The sequence below is a fragment of the Malania oleifera genome, chromosome 2, assembly GCF_029873635.1.
Source record: "Malania oleifera isolate guangnan ecotype guangnan chromosome 2, ASM2987363v1, whole genome shotgun sequence".
Classification (NCBI taxonomy): domain Eukaryota; kingdom Viridiplantae; phylum Streptophyta; class Magnoliopsida; order Santalales; family Ximeniaceae; genus Malania; species Malania oleifera.
The window spans coordinates 141,166,956-141,181,561 of NC_080418.1; the positions used below are offsets into that span (position 1 = coordinate 141,166,956).

The 14,606-nt window shown below is 32.8% G+C and overlaps 2 protein-coding genes across 2 annotated transcripts; both read right to left on the reverse strand.

Moving 5' to 3' along the window:
* Positions 1–6,079: 6,079 nt before the first annotated feature.
* Positions 6,080–6,994, reverse strand: LOC131149119 (uncharacterized). The gene is made up of 2 exons (XM_058099232.1): positions 6,855–6,994; positions 6,080–6,662 (listed from the first exon to the last, which is right to left on the reverse strand). Exons 1-2 carry the CDS (start codon positions 6,949–6,951, stop codon positions 6,184–6,186), a joined length of 576 nt encoding a protein of 191 aa, XP_057955215.1. The 5' UTR covers positions 6,952–6,994; the 3' UTR covers positions 6,080–6,183.
* A 6,139-nt stretch (positions 6,995–13,133) lies between these two features.
* LOC131149178 (uncharacterized) lies at positions 13,134–14,139 on the reverse strand. Its single transcript, XM_058099360.1, has 2 exons — positions 14,020–14,139; positions 13,134–13,825 (listed from the first exon to the last, which is right to left on the reverse strand). Exons 1-2 carry the CDS (start codon positions 14,114–14,116, stop codon positions 13,359–13,361), a joined length of 564 nt encoding a protein of 187 aa, XP_057955343.1. The 5' UTR covers positions 14,117–14,139; the 3' UTR covers positions 13,134–13,358.
* Positions 14,140–14,606: the final 467 nt, after the last annotated feature.

Here is a 14,606-nt window from a genome sequence, read left to right on the forward strand (position 1 = left end):
TTAACTTAGTGGGAGAGTAATACTATGGTAGAGCAGTAGAAGTCATCGGTTCAAATCCGATAAGGGGCTTTGGCTATTTTCATAAAATTCTAGTTGTAATATTCATATATATATTATTTGAATGAGGAATCAGAAGATTTTTGATATTTTTGTAAGAAGTAATAAAAAAGTAATCACCTGTATAAACTGTGTAATATATTATTATAATGAGTATTATAATGTGTTATACATGGTATAGTAGTTATAAATTTGAACATTTGCTCATTGAATTCAACTAAATAATGATAACTGAATAATGATAAGTTGTGTCTTAAATTGCCAAATATTCCTAATTTTTATTATTTCAGCATATCCATCATAAAGATTCGAAATTAACAAATACAAAAGTAAGTGGACCTGACTCATTGAATCATGACTATATTTGCTATTTTGATAAACAATTCGATAGAGATGAAATGAAGAACTCGCTTAATCTATTAAATAAACGGGTTGTGTTTAGTTTAACCTAATTATAAACGGGTCATTATATCTTAAACTTGAATCCATTTTGAATTGACAATCATGGAATTACCATTTAGCATGGACCTGTGTCACCCTACATGCACTCATCTAATATGAAAAAGGGTATGAACACTCTTATACTGAAAATTAGAAATATATATATATATATATATATATTTATATTTATAATGTATTCCTATATATGCATGAATTCATAAAAAAATTATATTATTATTTTCTTTATAATTACAATATACATATTTTTTCTTGCCTATCAAATCCTTGTGCTATAATTGTTCAATTTTAAAAATAAATATTTTATAAATCTAAAATTTGATATTAAAACTTTACCGCTTAATTAGATTGTATTGCATTTTATTTATCTCCTAAATTCAAATTTAAGATCTACTCCAAAGTTATATAATATAAAAATCAAACTATTACAATTAAGATGCATGCTGTGTATCTATTTATTTTTTTGTTAAACTAAAGAAGAAAATTAAATAGAATTCAATATCTAACACGAGATTCACAAGCTGAACTTTTTCTTATTTAATTTATTTTTTGAATGATCTGAAAGTTAAATGGGGTTGGATTGGGCACACTCACATGAATATTTTATTTTTACATTTAATTAATCGATGTTGTTTATCATTGTACCACCAATATTGAATGATCTTATTCAAGCCCACATGCAAAAAATAAAAAATAAAAAAACCAAGCCAATATAAAGTTTCAAATTGGCCCCTCCCACTTGTAATAATTATATATATAATAGACTCCTAGAATAATCAAAGTCAATTCTTTCTTTACAACTAGTAAGTGGTGCCCATACATTTTTATTTTTTCTTTTCTTTATAATTATTAATAAAAGAAAATAAATTTCATTTTCTTTTCTCCACTGAAACCCGTGATTCAAACAAACCCTTGAAGTTTTAAATTTGTATGTAATTCAGTATAACTGACTATTACATTTTGTCTTAATTTGCATAATTTTAAGTCGAGATCCTAACTTCAAGCCTCCAAACATGTTGTAACCATTCGGGTTTGACTTGTTTTCTATCTTGATTGTACATGTGTTTAAATTGATTATGAATTGTTTGTGTGGTAATGGTACATAAAGCAAGTCCAATTGATCCTTTCGGCATCTTATTATTTTTTGTATTGTCCAAGTGATATATGACATATTTTATACATAAATTTCATATTATTTTTATAAGCAAATTAAATTTAATTGGTTGAACTCGAACTTTAGTAACTCATAATTGAATTAAATTCAATAAATTCGAGTTGGGTTTCAAGTTTAATGTTTTTGAGTTGAGTTGAGTTCAAGAAGCATCAGTGTGTCAACTAAGTTCAACTCGAATAATACACCCTATTTTAGCATCACAATCAAATCAATAAAATAAAATAATTAGTGTGACACTATGCATACTTACCCCCTACTGTCACTCTAGTTAGTTCATGTCAAGAAACAACTAAAAGGCTTAAATGGTCGTTGGCAGCAAGGCTTCCTGGTAATAGGAGGCCTTAACTTCAAAAGGCTCATCCAGATTGAAATTCCAAATCATAAAAAAGGAAAAAGAATATGGTAGTCCAGGCTCCACATGTGTGCACACGATGTCAAGTCATTGAACAAGAGGCTCTAATGAATTTAATGGTGCAAGGTAGAAGGTAAGTGAGTCAAGCTTACTCGCGAGCTACATGAACTCGACTCGTCCTTTAATTTGACTCGACCCATCCCTTAACCTGACTTGACTCCATTCTGCTCAAGTTCAAGTTGAGTTCGAGCTATTCAAGTATTTTAACAAGTTGAGTTCGAATTTAGTAGTAGTACTCGAATTAAGTTTTGAGTTAGCTTGATCAAACTTTTTAATTTTATTTTTTTACATTATATATACTATATAATATATATATTATAAATAGATTTAATATTATATATACATTATATATATATATATATTTATATGTGTATTTAATATTGATTTATAATTGAGTTGAGCTTAATCGAGTCGAGATCAAGTTTTGTACACTTGTAACTGAGTTAAGTTTGAGTTCAAAAGTTTGGAAATCGATTGGGCTCGAATAAACCAATTTTAAGTATTTCATTGTGCCAACTTGGCTTAACTCGAATACACCCATAGCGTAAGGTATACTTTATCTATATTTGTGTGATTTCATGTTCATATGCATGCATGCATATGTTAGAGTAAAACATCGACACTCTAAGCAGAAAGAAGTCTTTGTGTTGGACACAAACACGACATTGACATGACGAGAGAGAGAGAGAGAGAGAGAGAGAGAGAGAGAGAGAGAGAGAGAGAGAGAGAGAGAGAGAGAGAGAGAGAGAGAGAGAGAGAGAGAGAGAGAGAGAGATGTGTTCAATTATTTTTAATATATTTTAAAAATTTGTCGCAACGTCCCTAAAAGGGTTTGGAATGGTAAGGAGTGATGATAATATTTAATAACGGATGTTTAAATTCAAAGTCAGTCGCAACAAGTCCACATTCAACGAACTTGCAGCAACCGAATCTCACACCTCAAACAAACTCTTGATTGGTTATGTTTATTTCATTTTTGAAATTTGTATTTTGAAATTTTGAATTTTATATTTTGAATTTGTATTTTGAAAGTTTGAATTTTGTATTTTGAATATTGTTTACCTGCAAATACAAGCACAACCCGATCTCTCTTTAAGTTAGAGAGAATTATACAAGTTCAATAGAGTATTTTACTTCTATATGGTGCAACCCTCGGGTTATGTTCATTTGAGTCTTCTGGATCATGTATGCTGCTTTCACAAGACCCTCTATATTTTGAAACAGGCCGCACGGGCTTGGTATGCTCGGCTTCATGACTATCTTGTACATTGTAGTTTTACTAACTCAAAATTCGATACCTCCCTTTTTATTTATAATCATCATAGGGTTCAAATGTTTGTTTTAGTATATGTCAATGATATTATTGTTACAGGATCTCATGCGGCTTCCATTGCAGACTTTATTACTTCCCTCAATCAGGAACTTGCTCTTAAGGATTCGGGTCCTCTCAATTATTTTTTGGGTGTTGAAGCTACCCGATCCACTTCTGGCTTGTTCTTATGTCAACGTCGGTGCATCTATAATCTCCTTCAGAGGACTAAAATGGCTGAAGCTAAGCCTATTTCTTCTCCTATGTCATCCACGACTAAACTCTCGAATCTTGATAACATGACCTTCTCTGACTTCACGTTCTACAGGAGCACTGTTGAGGCCTTACAATATTTGTCTTTAACCCGTCCTGATATCTCATTTGCTGTCAATAAGGTGTGTCAGTACATGCATCATCCTACAATTAATCATTGGTCGACTGTTAAGCGAATTCTTCGCTACCTCAAAAGCACCATTGTGTATGGTCTCTTATTTAGTTGGGATTCCTCCTCTTGCTTATATGTTTTCTCGGATGCTGATTGGGCGGGTTGCGCTGATGATCGTAAGTCTATTGGGGCATACTGTGTGTACTTTGGCTCTAACCTTATTTCCAAGTCTTCTAAGAAGCAGCCTACAATTGTACGTTCGTTCACCGAGGTTGAATACAAATCAGTTGCTAATGCCACTGCTGAATCCTTCTGGGTCATGTTCTGTGAACTCGACATTTCTTTGTCCTCGCCTCCGACTTTGTGGTGTAATAATGTGGGTGCCACTTACGTTTCTGCTAATCCTATGTTTCATGCTCGGATGAAACATGTGGAGACTGACTATCACTTTGTACGTGAAAAAGTGCAACGGAAACTCTTGGATGTTTGGATCCTCTCAAATTGCAATTAGATTGCCGAAGCCTTAACCCTCTGCACATTTTCAATTTCTTCAAGACAAGCTGAACATTACTTCTGCTCTGTTCAGCTTGCAGGGGAGTAATAACAAATGTTTAAATTCAAAGTCAGTTACAACAAATCCACATTCAACGAACTTGCAGCAATCGAATCCCACACCTCAAACAAACTTTTGATTGGTTATGCTTGTTTCATTTTTGAACTTTGTATTTTGAAAGTTTGAATTTTATATTTTGAATTTTCATGTAACAGAATATTGTTTACCTAAATACACACACAACCCGATCTCTCTTTTAAGTTGGAGAAGATCATACAAATTTAGCAGAGTATTTTACTTCTTTAATATTGATGGTTTGACGGAGTCGCCATTAACCTATTATTTTCGTAGGTGTGGTTAATTCACCTAATTACTAAGTTGTCCATTTCATGTATAAATTGTAAAAAACAAAAAACGAAGCCTATAATTAATTTAGTAAAGATTTTGTATATGCATACAAAATATAAATACACACACATAATATAGGATGGTTAAGATCTTATGAACTAACCATGATCCTGCCACAAAATTATCAATATTACCTATTTTATTGTGATCTTACTACAATCTTGCCAAATTGTAAAACTAGTGTTGGTGTATTTTAATATTATTATATTTTTTGTGTATTATAATATTATTATTTTATTGTTATCTTGGAAAAAAAGATGTACTTTGGATTATGTTATAATCATTCATTCATGTATCTCATCATATCATCCTTATTTTAAGTCTAGAGAGTTTGACAAGTAAAGAAATGCATTTTTTTGTGGAACTTTGAACTCCTTCGTTTGTGTAGAATTGGAGAAAGTCATACGATTCAAATCGGGCTGTTGTATCCTAGGAGAGATAAGTCTTGAGGAGTTCTGCTGCACCGGTTCGTTGGTTAAACTAATAAACCATAGAAGACTTAAATCTTCTCAAAGAGAGCGAGATATTCGTGTCTCGACCTATTTGTGAATCGTGATTTTATTTTTATTTTATTTGTATTTAAATTTTATCATTTTATATTATTAGTTTTCTAACAACTAGTATACTAAAACTAATAATATATATATATATAGGGAGTTCGGATAAGATTATAGATCTTGCATTGAAAAGGTAATGGATGAAAATAAAAATGGTTGGGCATTTAGTTTTGAATTTCCAGGCACATGAAATTTTATTTTTCATGAATGTTTAACGAGGGATAAAATTACCATACAATTTTTTCTTTTTACTTTTGAGAACTATCAAAATATTTTTATTTAATCTTTTAAAAATGGTTTAATTTATCAAACTCCATGCTTAGTCTAATTGAACTTAATGACAAGAACATGATCAATTTTTGACTCTTACCGTAATTAAAATTGAAATTTTACTTTTACCTTTCCTATCAAATTTTCACATGCCACTTACACTTACAACTAAAATTAAATAGTTAACTTAAGTAATAAAGCGATACTTGACATTTGGAGCAAACTTGAGTGTTATCAAATAACTCATCGAACTCATTAAATTAAGACATCTCAATCATATTCTATTAATTTTAATAATTTATTGGATTAAGACAACTCAATTTTATTATAACTAATGACACACACACACACACGCATTTATGTATATATATATATATATATATATATATATATATATATCTGCACTTTCAAATATTAATAGAAAACATATATGGACTAAATAGTTTTAAAAATAGTAATAATGAAAAGCCAAGTAAAATATATAATTAGGGTTGGATTTAATTATTTAAATTCCGCAGCAGATTTCCCTCCAATGTATCCACGTCTAAACTCTGCAACTAAAAACAGAGCAAAAAAATATTAATCATTCATGGTTACGTCTAATCCTCTCCGATGACAAGACCAGTTAGTACCGGAGGTCCTGCGAAATCATAAACGTCATCCCACCCTGTAGGCTCAATTTTCTGATCAAGCAAGAGGTGGGAATATTTATCCGCTTCGAACTTTTCTTCTTCTTCTTCTTCTTCTTCTTCGTCTTCGTGCTCATCGATCGCCTTTCCCAGACTCGATAACAGCTCGAAATCGACTATTTCCGAACCCCAGTTGATTTCATCAATGTAGATGTCTGGGTCTGGCCCGGAAACTTGGCAGGGGCAGGGGAGACCATTGATCTGTGCCCAATATCTGGCTTTTGCATTTCGGAATGCCTCCTCTGCGCCGGAGTCTTTCCAATTTGCAATTTTTTCAAAGTAGGGTATAAGTTTCTTGGATTCCAAAACCTTTTTCCAGGGAATTAAACCCACCCGCAAGCAGAAATTCTTTTCCCATTGAGACACGCAGCGCTGCCAGTGCCACTTACCTGAGACAAAGAACAGAGTATTTGCAACACGAATAAGAAGCAGAGTTTTAATGCAGAATCAGTGCAGAGTATTTTTTTTGTTTTCTTGGGAGAATGAAAAAGAAAGAAACCCAGAAGAAAAATCGAAGGAAGGTTCTGTTCCTGGAAGAAGTACACACGACGATTACGATTAAAAGACAGTCTTGGACTCACAGTAATGAGTTCTTCTGTCTGGCATTCGTGGGCAAGGATTTTTCTTTGGAGCTTCTTGATCACGACTCTTGATTGTAAAGTTTCTGAAGTTTCCCATGATGTTTTTCCCCGGAAAGTTGATCCGAGAAATCAAGAACAGAGAGAGAATTGGCTTAGGAAAGTTTGGAAAGAAGAATTAGGATAGAAATCCTTTTATGTGGAAAGTTGATTGGGGCGCAAGTCATCCAAGACCCCCCTTCTGAAACAAACTCATGGAGACTGTACTGATTTTACGTTTTTAAATACGACATATCAGGATAATTATCACAAAAGGTTCAATGCTTGGCTTTAAATTTTAAAAGTTTTTGATTTATCATGTTTATGAAAATTTGAATTCTTGTTCCTATTTTTTAGCACATTTCTTGGTTGGTTTTAGTTTTTAAATATAATTTTTCAGACTAATTATCGAAAAAGTTTTTAGTTAAATTAATTTCAGATACATTCGACTGGACCCGTTGAATATTTTACTTTAAACTTTAAAAAATTTGATCTATTTTGGTTACAATAAATTTGAATTCTTAAGTAATTTTGTGGCATATGCAAATAGAATATGCATATTCTTTAAAATTATTTTATCACTAATTTTGCTCTCTCTAATTTCAACGCTTGACTTACATAAAAAATCTTAAGATTAATATTTTTAAAATAATATAAACAATTATTTAGAGATTATAGTAAGCTGAATTTGAGTGATAGTTTCAAACTATTTTGATAAGAAATCATTAAATTAAGTTATCTAAATTTAGACATTGAATTTTAGAGATTTTTAAAAAGTTCTATTTAAAAAAATAATCTTTAATTTTTGGCAATGGAAACCATTCATTCAATGGTATTATATTTGAAAACATTCATGATCAAATGCAAAAAGAGAGAGAGAAAAAGAGAAAAGAAGAGATTCAATTGCAAAGAGAGTGCCGGTTAAGTACAATTGGAACTAATAAACCTAACCCTAATAATGATATAAAGACTAAAGTGCCCTTAATTAAATATATATATATATATATATATATATATATATATATATATATATATATTATCTAACATCCCCCCTCAAACTCACGATAGCGCACTGAGAAGCATCGAGCGTTTGGCAAGTAGAAACTAGAAACGACTAATAGTGTGAGACTTTATGAAGAAGTCAGCCAACTGCATGGTAGAGGAAATGAATGGTAGAGAGATGGTACTAAGGCAAAGATGATGACGCGTGAGATGACTTTCAATATGCTTAGTGCGATCGTGAAAGAAAGTGTTATGAGCAATCTGAATAGCACTAGTGTTGTCACAATACATAAGAGTGGGTTCAGCAAGTAACACACTCATGTCAACAAGCAACCAACGCAACCAAACTATTTCAATAGTAGTTAAAGCCATGGCACGGTACTTAGCCTTAGTAGAAGAACGAGAGACTACATATTACTTCTTGCTTTTCTAGGAATAAGAGAGTCACCAAGAAAAATACAGAAACCAGTCGTGGATTTGCGGTTAATGGGATGTCTAGCCCAATCAACATTAGAATAAGCACAAAGTTCTAAAGTAGTTTTAGAAGGGAGTAATATACTCTAATACAATATATGTCCCTCTGATATAACGTAAGATATGGGGAATAGTAGCACAATGGATCGTATTGGGAGAGGAGACAAAGTGACTCACAATATGAACTGTATATGTAATGTCAGGTTGAGTGATGGAGAGATAAAGCAAACTACCAAACTGCCAACAATAGTATGGTATAGAGTTGGATCCACCAATGGAACCCCATTAGAAGAAGTATAATGAACATTAAGTTCAAGAGGAGTTTCTACGGTTCGAGTATCAGTAAAAAATTCTTTTTGAATGGCATCTGCTACATATTTAGACTGAGAGAGGAGGTAACCTTTAGGAAAATAGGCTACCTCAATGCCAAGAAAATATCTTAGGGGTCCCAAATCTTTCATTTCAAAATGGTGGTACAACTCTGATTTCAACTTTATAATCCCATCTGTATCATCTCCAGTTAAAATCATATCATCCACATAAAGGAGGAGAACAATACGCCCACCAATTGTAGAATGAGTAAACAAGATAGAATCATGATCACTTGAGCGGAAGCCAAAAAAACAAAGCACTTTAGAGAATTTCTCAAACCAAGCCCTAGGAGCTTGTTTAAGACAATGCAAAGCTTTTCTTAGTCTACAAACCTCCCCTGGATGATGAGAAACACTAGGGGGTGGAGACATATAAACTTCCTCTTTGAGATCCCCATTTAGGAAGATATTCTTTATATCTAACTGTGAGAGGTTTAACTAGTTAATAGAAGCTACTGCAATCAAAGTACGTACAAATGTCATCTTAGCAACTGGTGCAAATGTGTCCTCATAAAACCAACCTTTTTGAGTAAACCATTTTGCAACCAAACAACCCTTATATCTTTAAAAAAAAAACCATGAGATTTAGTTTTGATCTTGTAGTGTAACGCCCCGACCCACCACGTAGGGCTCGGGTGCTACTTTAGTGACGTCTGTGTACTTGATACCATAGTCAATACATAAATAAAGCGAAAATAATGAAAAATTCTCCAACATACATTACTAGAGTGCTAAACTACTTTTATACACAAGGGTCTCCAAGAAAATCCATATTACAACCCATAGCATTGTACAAAAAGAAAACTCTGTCTATACCTACTACATATATAAACTAAATGGCTAGCTCGACCCCTATAGTTTGCTAAACACGATCCTTGGTGTTTCCTAAAAAGATAATTTGTATATTATGGTGAGACACTTCTCAGTAAGGAAGACTAAATTAAAATCAGTGTGTGGCGAGCACGAATTTTAGTGTATACAGAAAATAACCAGTTCATCATTTAACCAAAAATAACATTTAAATAGATGTTCATTCTACACAGTTGAAAATGCCCTTTTTTCCTTCCCACAATATAAACCAGTTCAGTGAAAAATTGACACCATTTACATAAATCAACATATATGCATATAAGACATTCCTTGTGACTAACACCATTTACTTCCCCCATGGTACGGGTTTTGTGGCCGGAAAGCTGGACTAAGCCTAGGTGATTAGCCCAAAAAAAAGTCAAATTATCCCTTTGCAAGTACGTCTGCAGGCATCCATAACCAAGCTGCAGGTCCGACACCTTTACTTCATCCTCACGCAGGTTGTTGGCTGAGACCACCCTACAATTCTAGCTAGAACAGTGTGGGCGCACATGGTCTAATAATCAATCACTAGCAACGGTATCGTATTCACATAACAACTGGTTTCCAGGGTTCCTAAAGCATATCATGCAATTTAAGTAATAAAAATTGTAATTTAAATAATTTCGTTTTACACCTACCATTTAATGAAAACTCGGCTCCCGACCGTCAAATAAACTCGGCTCAAAGTCGTCAAATAAAACCTGGCCCCCCGACCATCATATAAAACCCAGCTCACAGCCGTCAAATAAAACCTGGTCCCCGGCCATCATATAAAACCCGGCTCACAATCGTTATATCAAATCCCTGTTTTATTCACAAGCAATTTCAGCATGTTTCACAAACAGTTCTAGTATATTTCACAATCATTCCCAATTTCGGTTACACAATAAATCATATAAATTTATTCACCTGCCACACAATTTTAATATTCAAACACGATCCAAGAGACAACCAAAAAAACACTATATTTTTAGTTCGTAAGTCAAATCAGATTTTCCACCATTCATATTATTCAAAATATCATACCATGTATCCTAGGTTCGTAAAATCCTTGTTGAACGGTTGGTTTTCAAAATATTCTTTGAACTTATAAATAAATATATAACAGTTTAATCCCTTTATATTTAATAAAAATCCTGACTTAATTTAATCCCCTTACCTGAATTCTGAAAAGTCTGGTAAAAATTTCAACCCATGCCCGGAGTGTTCAAAACACCAAGCCTAATCACATTATCCCCAATAAAATCAAGTCAACCCCAAAAATTATAATTTCCTTAATATTCCTAGGCTCACAAAATTCCCTAAAATAGCAAATTTTCTAAATTCCTCAAATCTTACCCTAACCTTGGAGTGGTTCCTAGGAGACCTAAATTGAAAATCCACTCCAGTTAAAATGATGACGATCGAGGTTAGGACCCTGTGGTGGTGTCCGATCGTTGATTTGGCTAAAGATTTAAGGAAAAACAGAGGAAAAGAAAAGGATTTACCTTACCCTAGGAGTGGTGCTTACGTCACTCTTACGACAAATCCATTCTAGTAGAAATATCGGTGGCGGAGAATCGAACTCGGTGGTATTTTCTATTTTTTGATTGGCGTCCGTTTGGTCGACGAAATCAAGGAGAGAGAGAGAGAGAGAGAGAGAGAGAGAGAGAGAGAGAGAGAGAGAGAGAGAGAGAGAGAGAGAGATGTTGCTCACGATTTGGGCGGAGAAGAAATGTACTCTTTGTACATTAAGCTTTCATATTATTTTTATAATCAAATTAAATTTAATTGGTTGAACTCGAACTTTGGTAACTCATAATTGAATTAAATTCAATAAATTTGAGTTGGGTTTCAAGTTTAATGTTTTTGAGTTGAGTTGAGTTCAAGAAGTTTCCTAGTGTGTCAACTAAGTTCAACTCGAATAATGCACCCTATTTTAGCATCACAATCAAATCAATAAAATAAAATAATTAGTGTGACACTATGCATACTTACCCCCTACTGTCACTCTAGTTAGTTCATGTCAAGACACAACCAAAAGGCTTAAATGGATGTTGGCGGTAAGGCTTCCTGGTAATAAGAGGCCTTAACTTCAAAAGGCTCATCCAGATTGAAATTCCAAACCATAAAAAAGGAAAAAGAATATGGTAGTCCATGCTCCACATGTGTGCACACGATGTCAAGTCATTGAACAAGAGACTGATGAATTTAATAGTGCAAGGGAGGAGGTCAAGCTTATGGCAAGCTACATGAACTCAATTCGTCCCTTAACCCGACTCGACCCATCCCTTAACCTGACTTGACTCCATTCTGCTCAAGTTCAAGTAGAGTTCAAGTTATTCAAGTATTTTAACAAGTTGAATTTGAATTTAGTAATAATACTCGAATTAAGTTTTGAGCTTGATCAAACTTTTTAATTTTATTATTTTTACATTATTTATATATTATAAATAATGATTTATAATCGAGTTGAGCTTAATCAAGTTGAGCTCAAGTTTTATACACTTGTAACTGAGTTGAGTTTGAGTTCAAAAGTTTGGAAATCGATTGAGCTTGAGTCAACTGATTTTAAATATTTCATTGTGCCAACTTGGCTTAACTCGAATACACCCCTAGTGTAAGGTATCTTTATCTATATTTGTGTGATTTCATGTTCATATGCATGCATGAAATGTTATTTTGTGCCTTTAAATAGATCCTTGAAGTATTAGCACAAAACATCAATCTCTTATCTTCATTCTCATCATATCATCATTCTTTTAAGTCAAGAGAGTTTGACAAGCAGAGAAATATGTGTTTTTGTGGAGTTTTGGACTCTTCTGTTTGTGCAGAATTAGAGAAAGTTATACGATTCAAATCGGGTTGTTGTATCTTAGGAAAGACAAGTCTTGAAGAGTTCTGCTGCACCGGTTTGTAAACTAAGCCAATAAACAGTAGAAGACTTGAATCTTCTTAAAGAGAGCGAGATATCTGTGTCTCGACTTATTTGTGAATTATGATTTTATTTTTATTTTATTTTATTTGTATCTAAGTTTTATCATTTTATATTATTAGTTTTCTAACAATTAGTATACTAAAACTAATAATATATATATATATATATATATATATATATATATAGGGAGTTCGGATAAGATTATGCATTAAAAGGTAATGGATGAAAATAAAAATGGTTGGGCATCTAGTTTTGAATTTACGGGCACATGAAATTTTATTTTTCATGAATGTATAACAAGGGATAAAACTACCATACAATTTTTTGACTCTTACGGTAATTAAAATTGAAATTTTACTTTTACCTTTCCTATCAAATTTTTACATGCCACTTACACTTGCAACTAAAAATTAAATAGTTAACTTAAGTAATAAAGCATACTTGACACTTGGAGTAAACTTGAGTGTTATCAAATAACTCTTCGAACTCATTAAATTAAGACAGGTCAATCATATTCTATTAATTTTAATAATTTATTGGATTAAGACAACTCAATTATATTATAAATAATGACATATATATATATATATATATATATATATATATCTGCGCACCGCAATTTTCAAATATTAATAGAAAACATATATGGACTAAAATAGTTTAAAAAATAGTAATAATGAAAAGCCAAGTAAAATATATAATTGGAGTTAAGTTTAATTATTTAAATTCCGCAGCAGATTTCCCTCCAATGTATCCACGTCTAAACTCTGCAACTAAAAACAGAGCAAAAAAATAAAAAATAAAAAAATGACACCCAATGGAACGGATGAAATTAATCATTCATGGTTACGTCTAATCCTCTCCGACGACGAGACCAGTTAGTACCGGAGGTCCTGCGAAATCATAAACATCATCCCACCCTGTAGGCTCAATTTTCTGATCAAGCAAGAGGTGGGAATATTTATCCGCTTCGAACTTTTCTTCTTCTTCTTCGTCTTCGTGCTCATCGATCGCCTTTCCCAGACTCGATAACAGCTCGAAATCGACTATTTCCGAATCCCAGTTGATTTCATCAATGTAGATGTCTGGGTCTGGCACGGAAATTTGGCAGGGACAGGGGTGACCATTGATCTGTGCCCAATATCTGGTTTTTGCATTTCGGAATGCCTCCTCTGCGCCGGAGTCTTTCCAATTTGCGATTTTTTCAAAGTAGGTTATAAGTTTCTTGGATTCCAAAACCTTTTTCCAGGGAATTAAACCCACCCGCAAGCAGAAATTCTTTTCCCATTGAGACACGCAGCGCTGCCAGTGCCACTTACCTGAGACAAAGAACAAGTATTGGAAACACAAATAAGAAGAAGAGTTTTAATGCAGAATCAGTGCAGCGTATTTTTTTTTCTTTTTTCTCGGGAGAAAGAAAAAGAAAGAAACCCAGAAGAAAAATCGAAGGAAGGTTCTGTTCCTGGAAGAAGTACACACGACGATTACGATTCAATGACGGTCTTGGACTTACAGTAATGAGTTCTTCTGTCTGGCATTCGTGGGCAAGGATTTTTCTTTGGAGCTTCTTGATCACGACTCTTGATTGTAAAGTTTCTGAAGTTTCCCATGATGTTTTTCCCCGGAAAGTTGATCCGAGAAATCAAGAACAGAGAGAGAATGGGTTTAGGAAAGTTTGGAAAGAAGAATTAGTATAGAAATCCTTTTATGTGGAAAGTTGATTGGGGCGCAAGTCATCCAAGACCCCCCTTCTGAAACAACTTCATGGAGATCATGTACTGATTTTACTTTTTTAAATACGACATATCAGGATAATTATCACAAAAGGTTCAATGCTTGGCTTTAAATTTTAAAAGTTTTTGATTTATCATGTTTATGAAAATTTGAATTCTTGTTCCTATTTTTTAGCACATAAATATCTTTAAATTAATTTTTAAAAATTATTTTTTCTTATTTTTATTTATTTATAACTTTATATACATTTTAAAAATAAAAAACTCACAAAATTAGGAAAAAAAGTTAATTTCTATTATTGTTACTGTTATTATGATTTTTGTGTCTTAATATTTTTTAATAAAAAAATAAAAATAAATTTAAGAA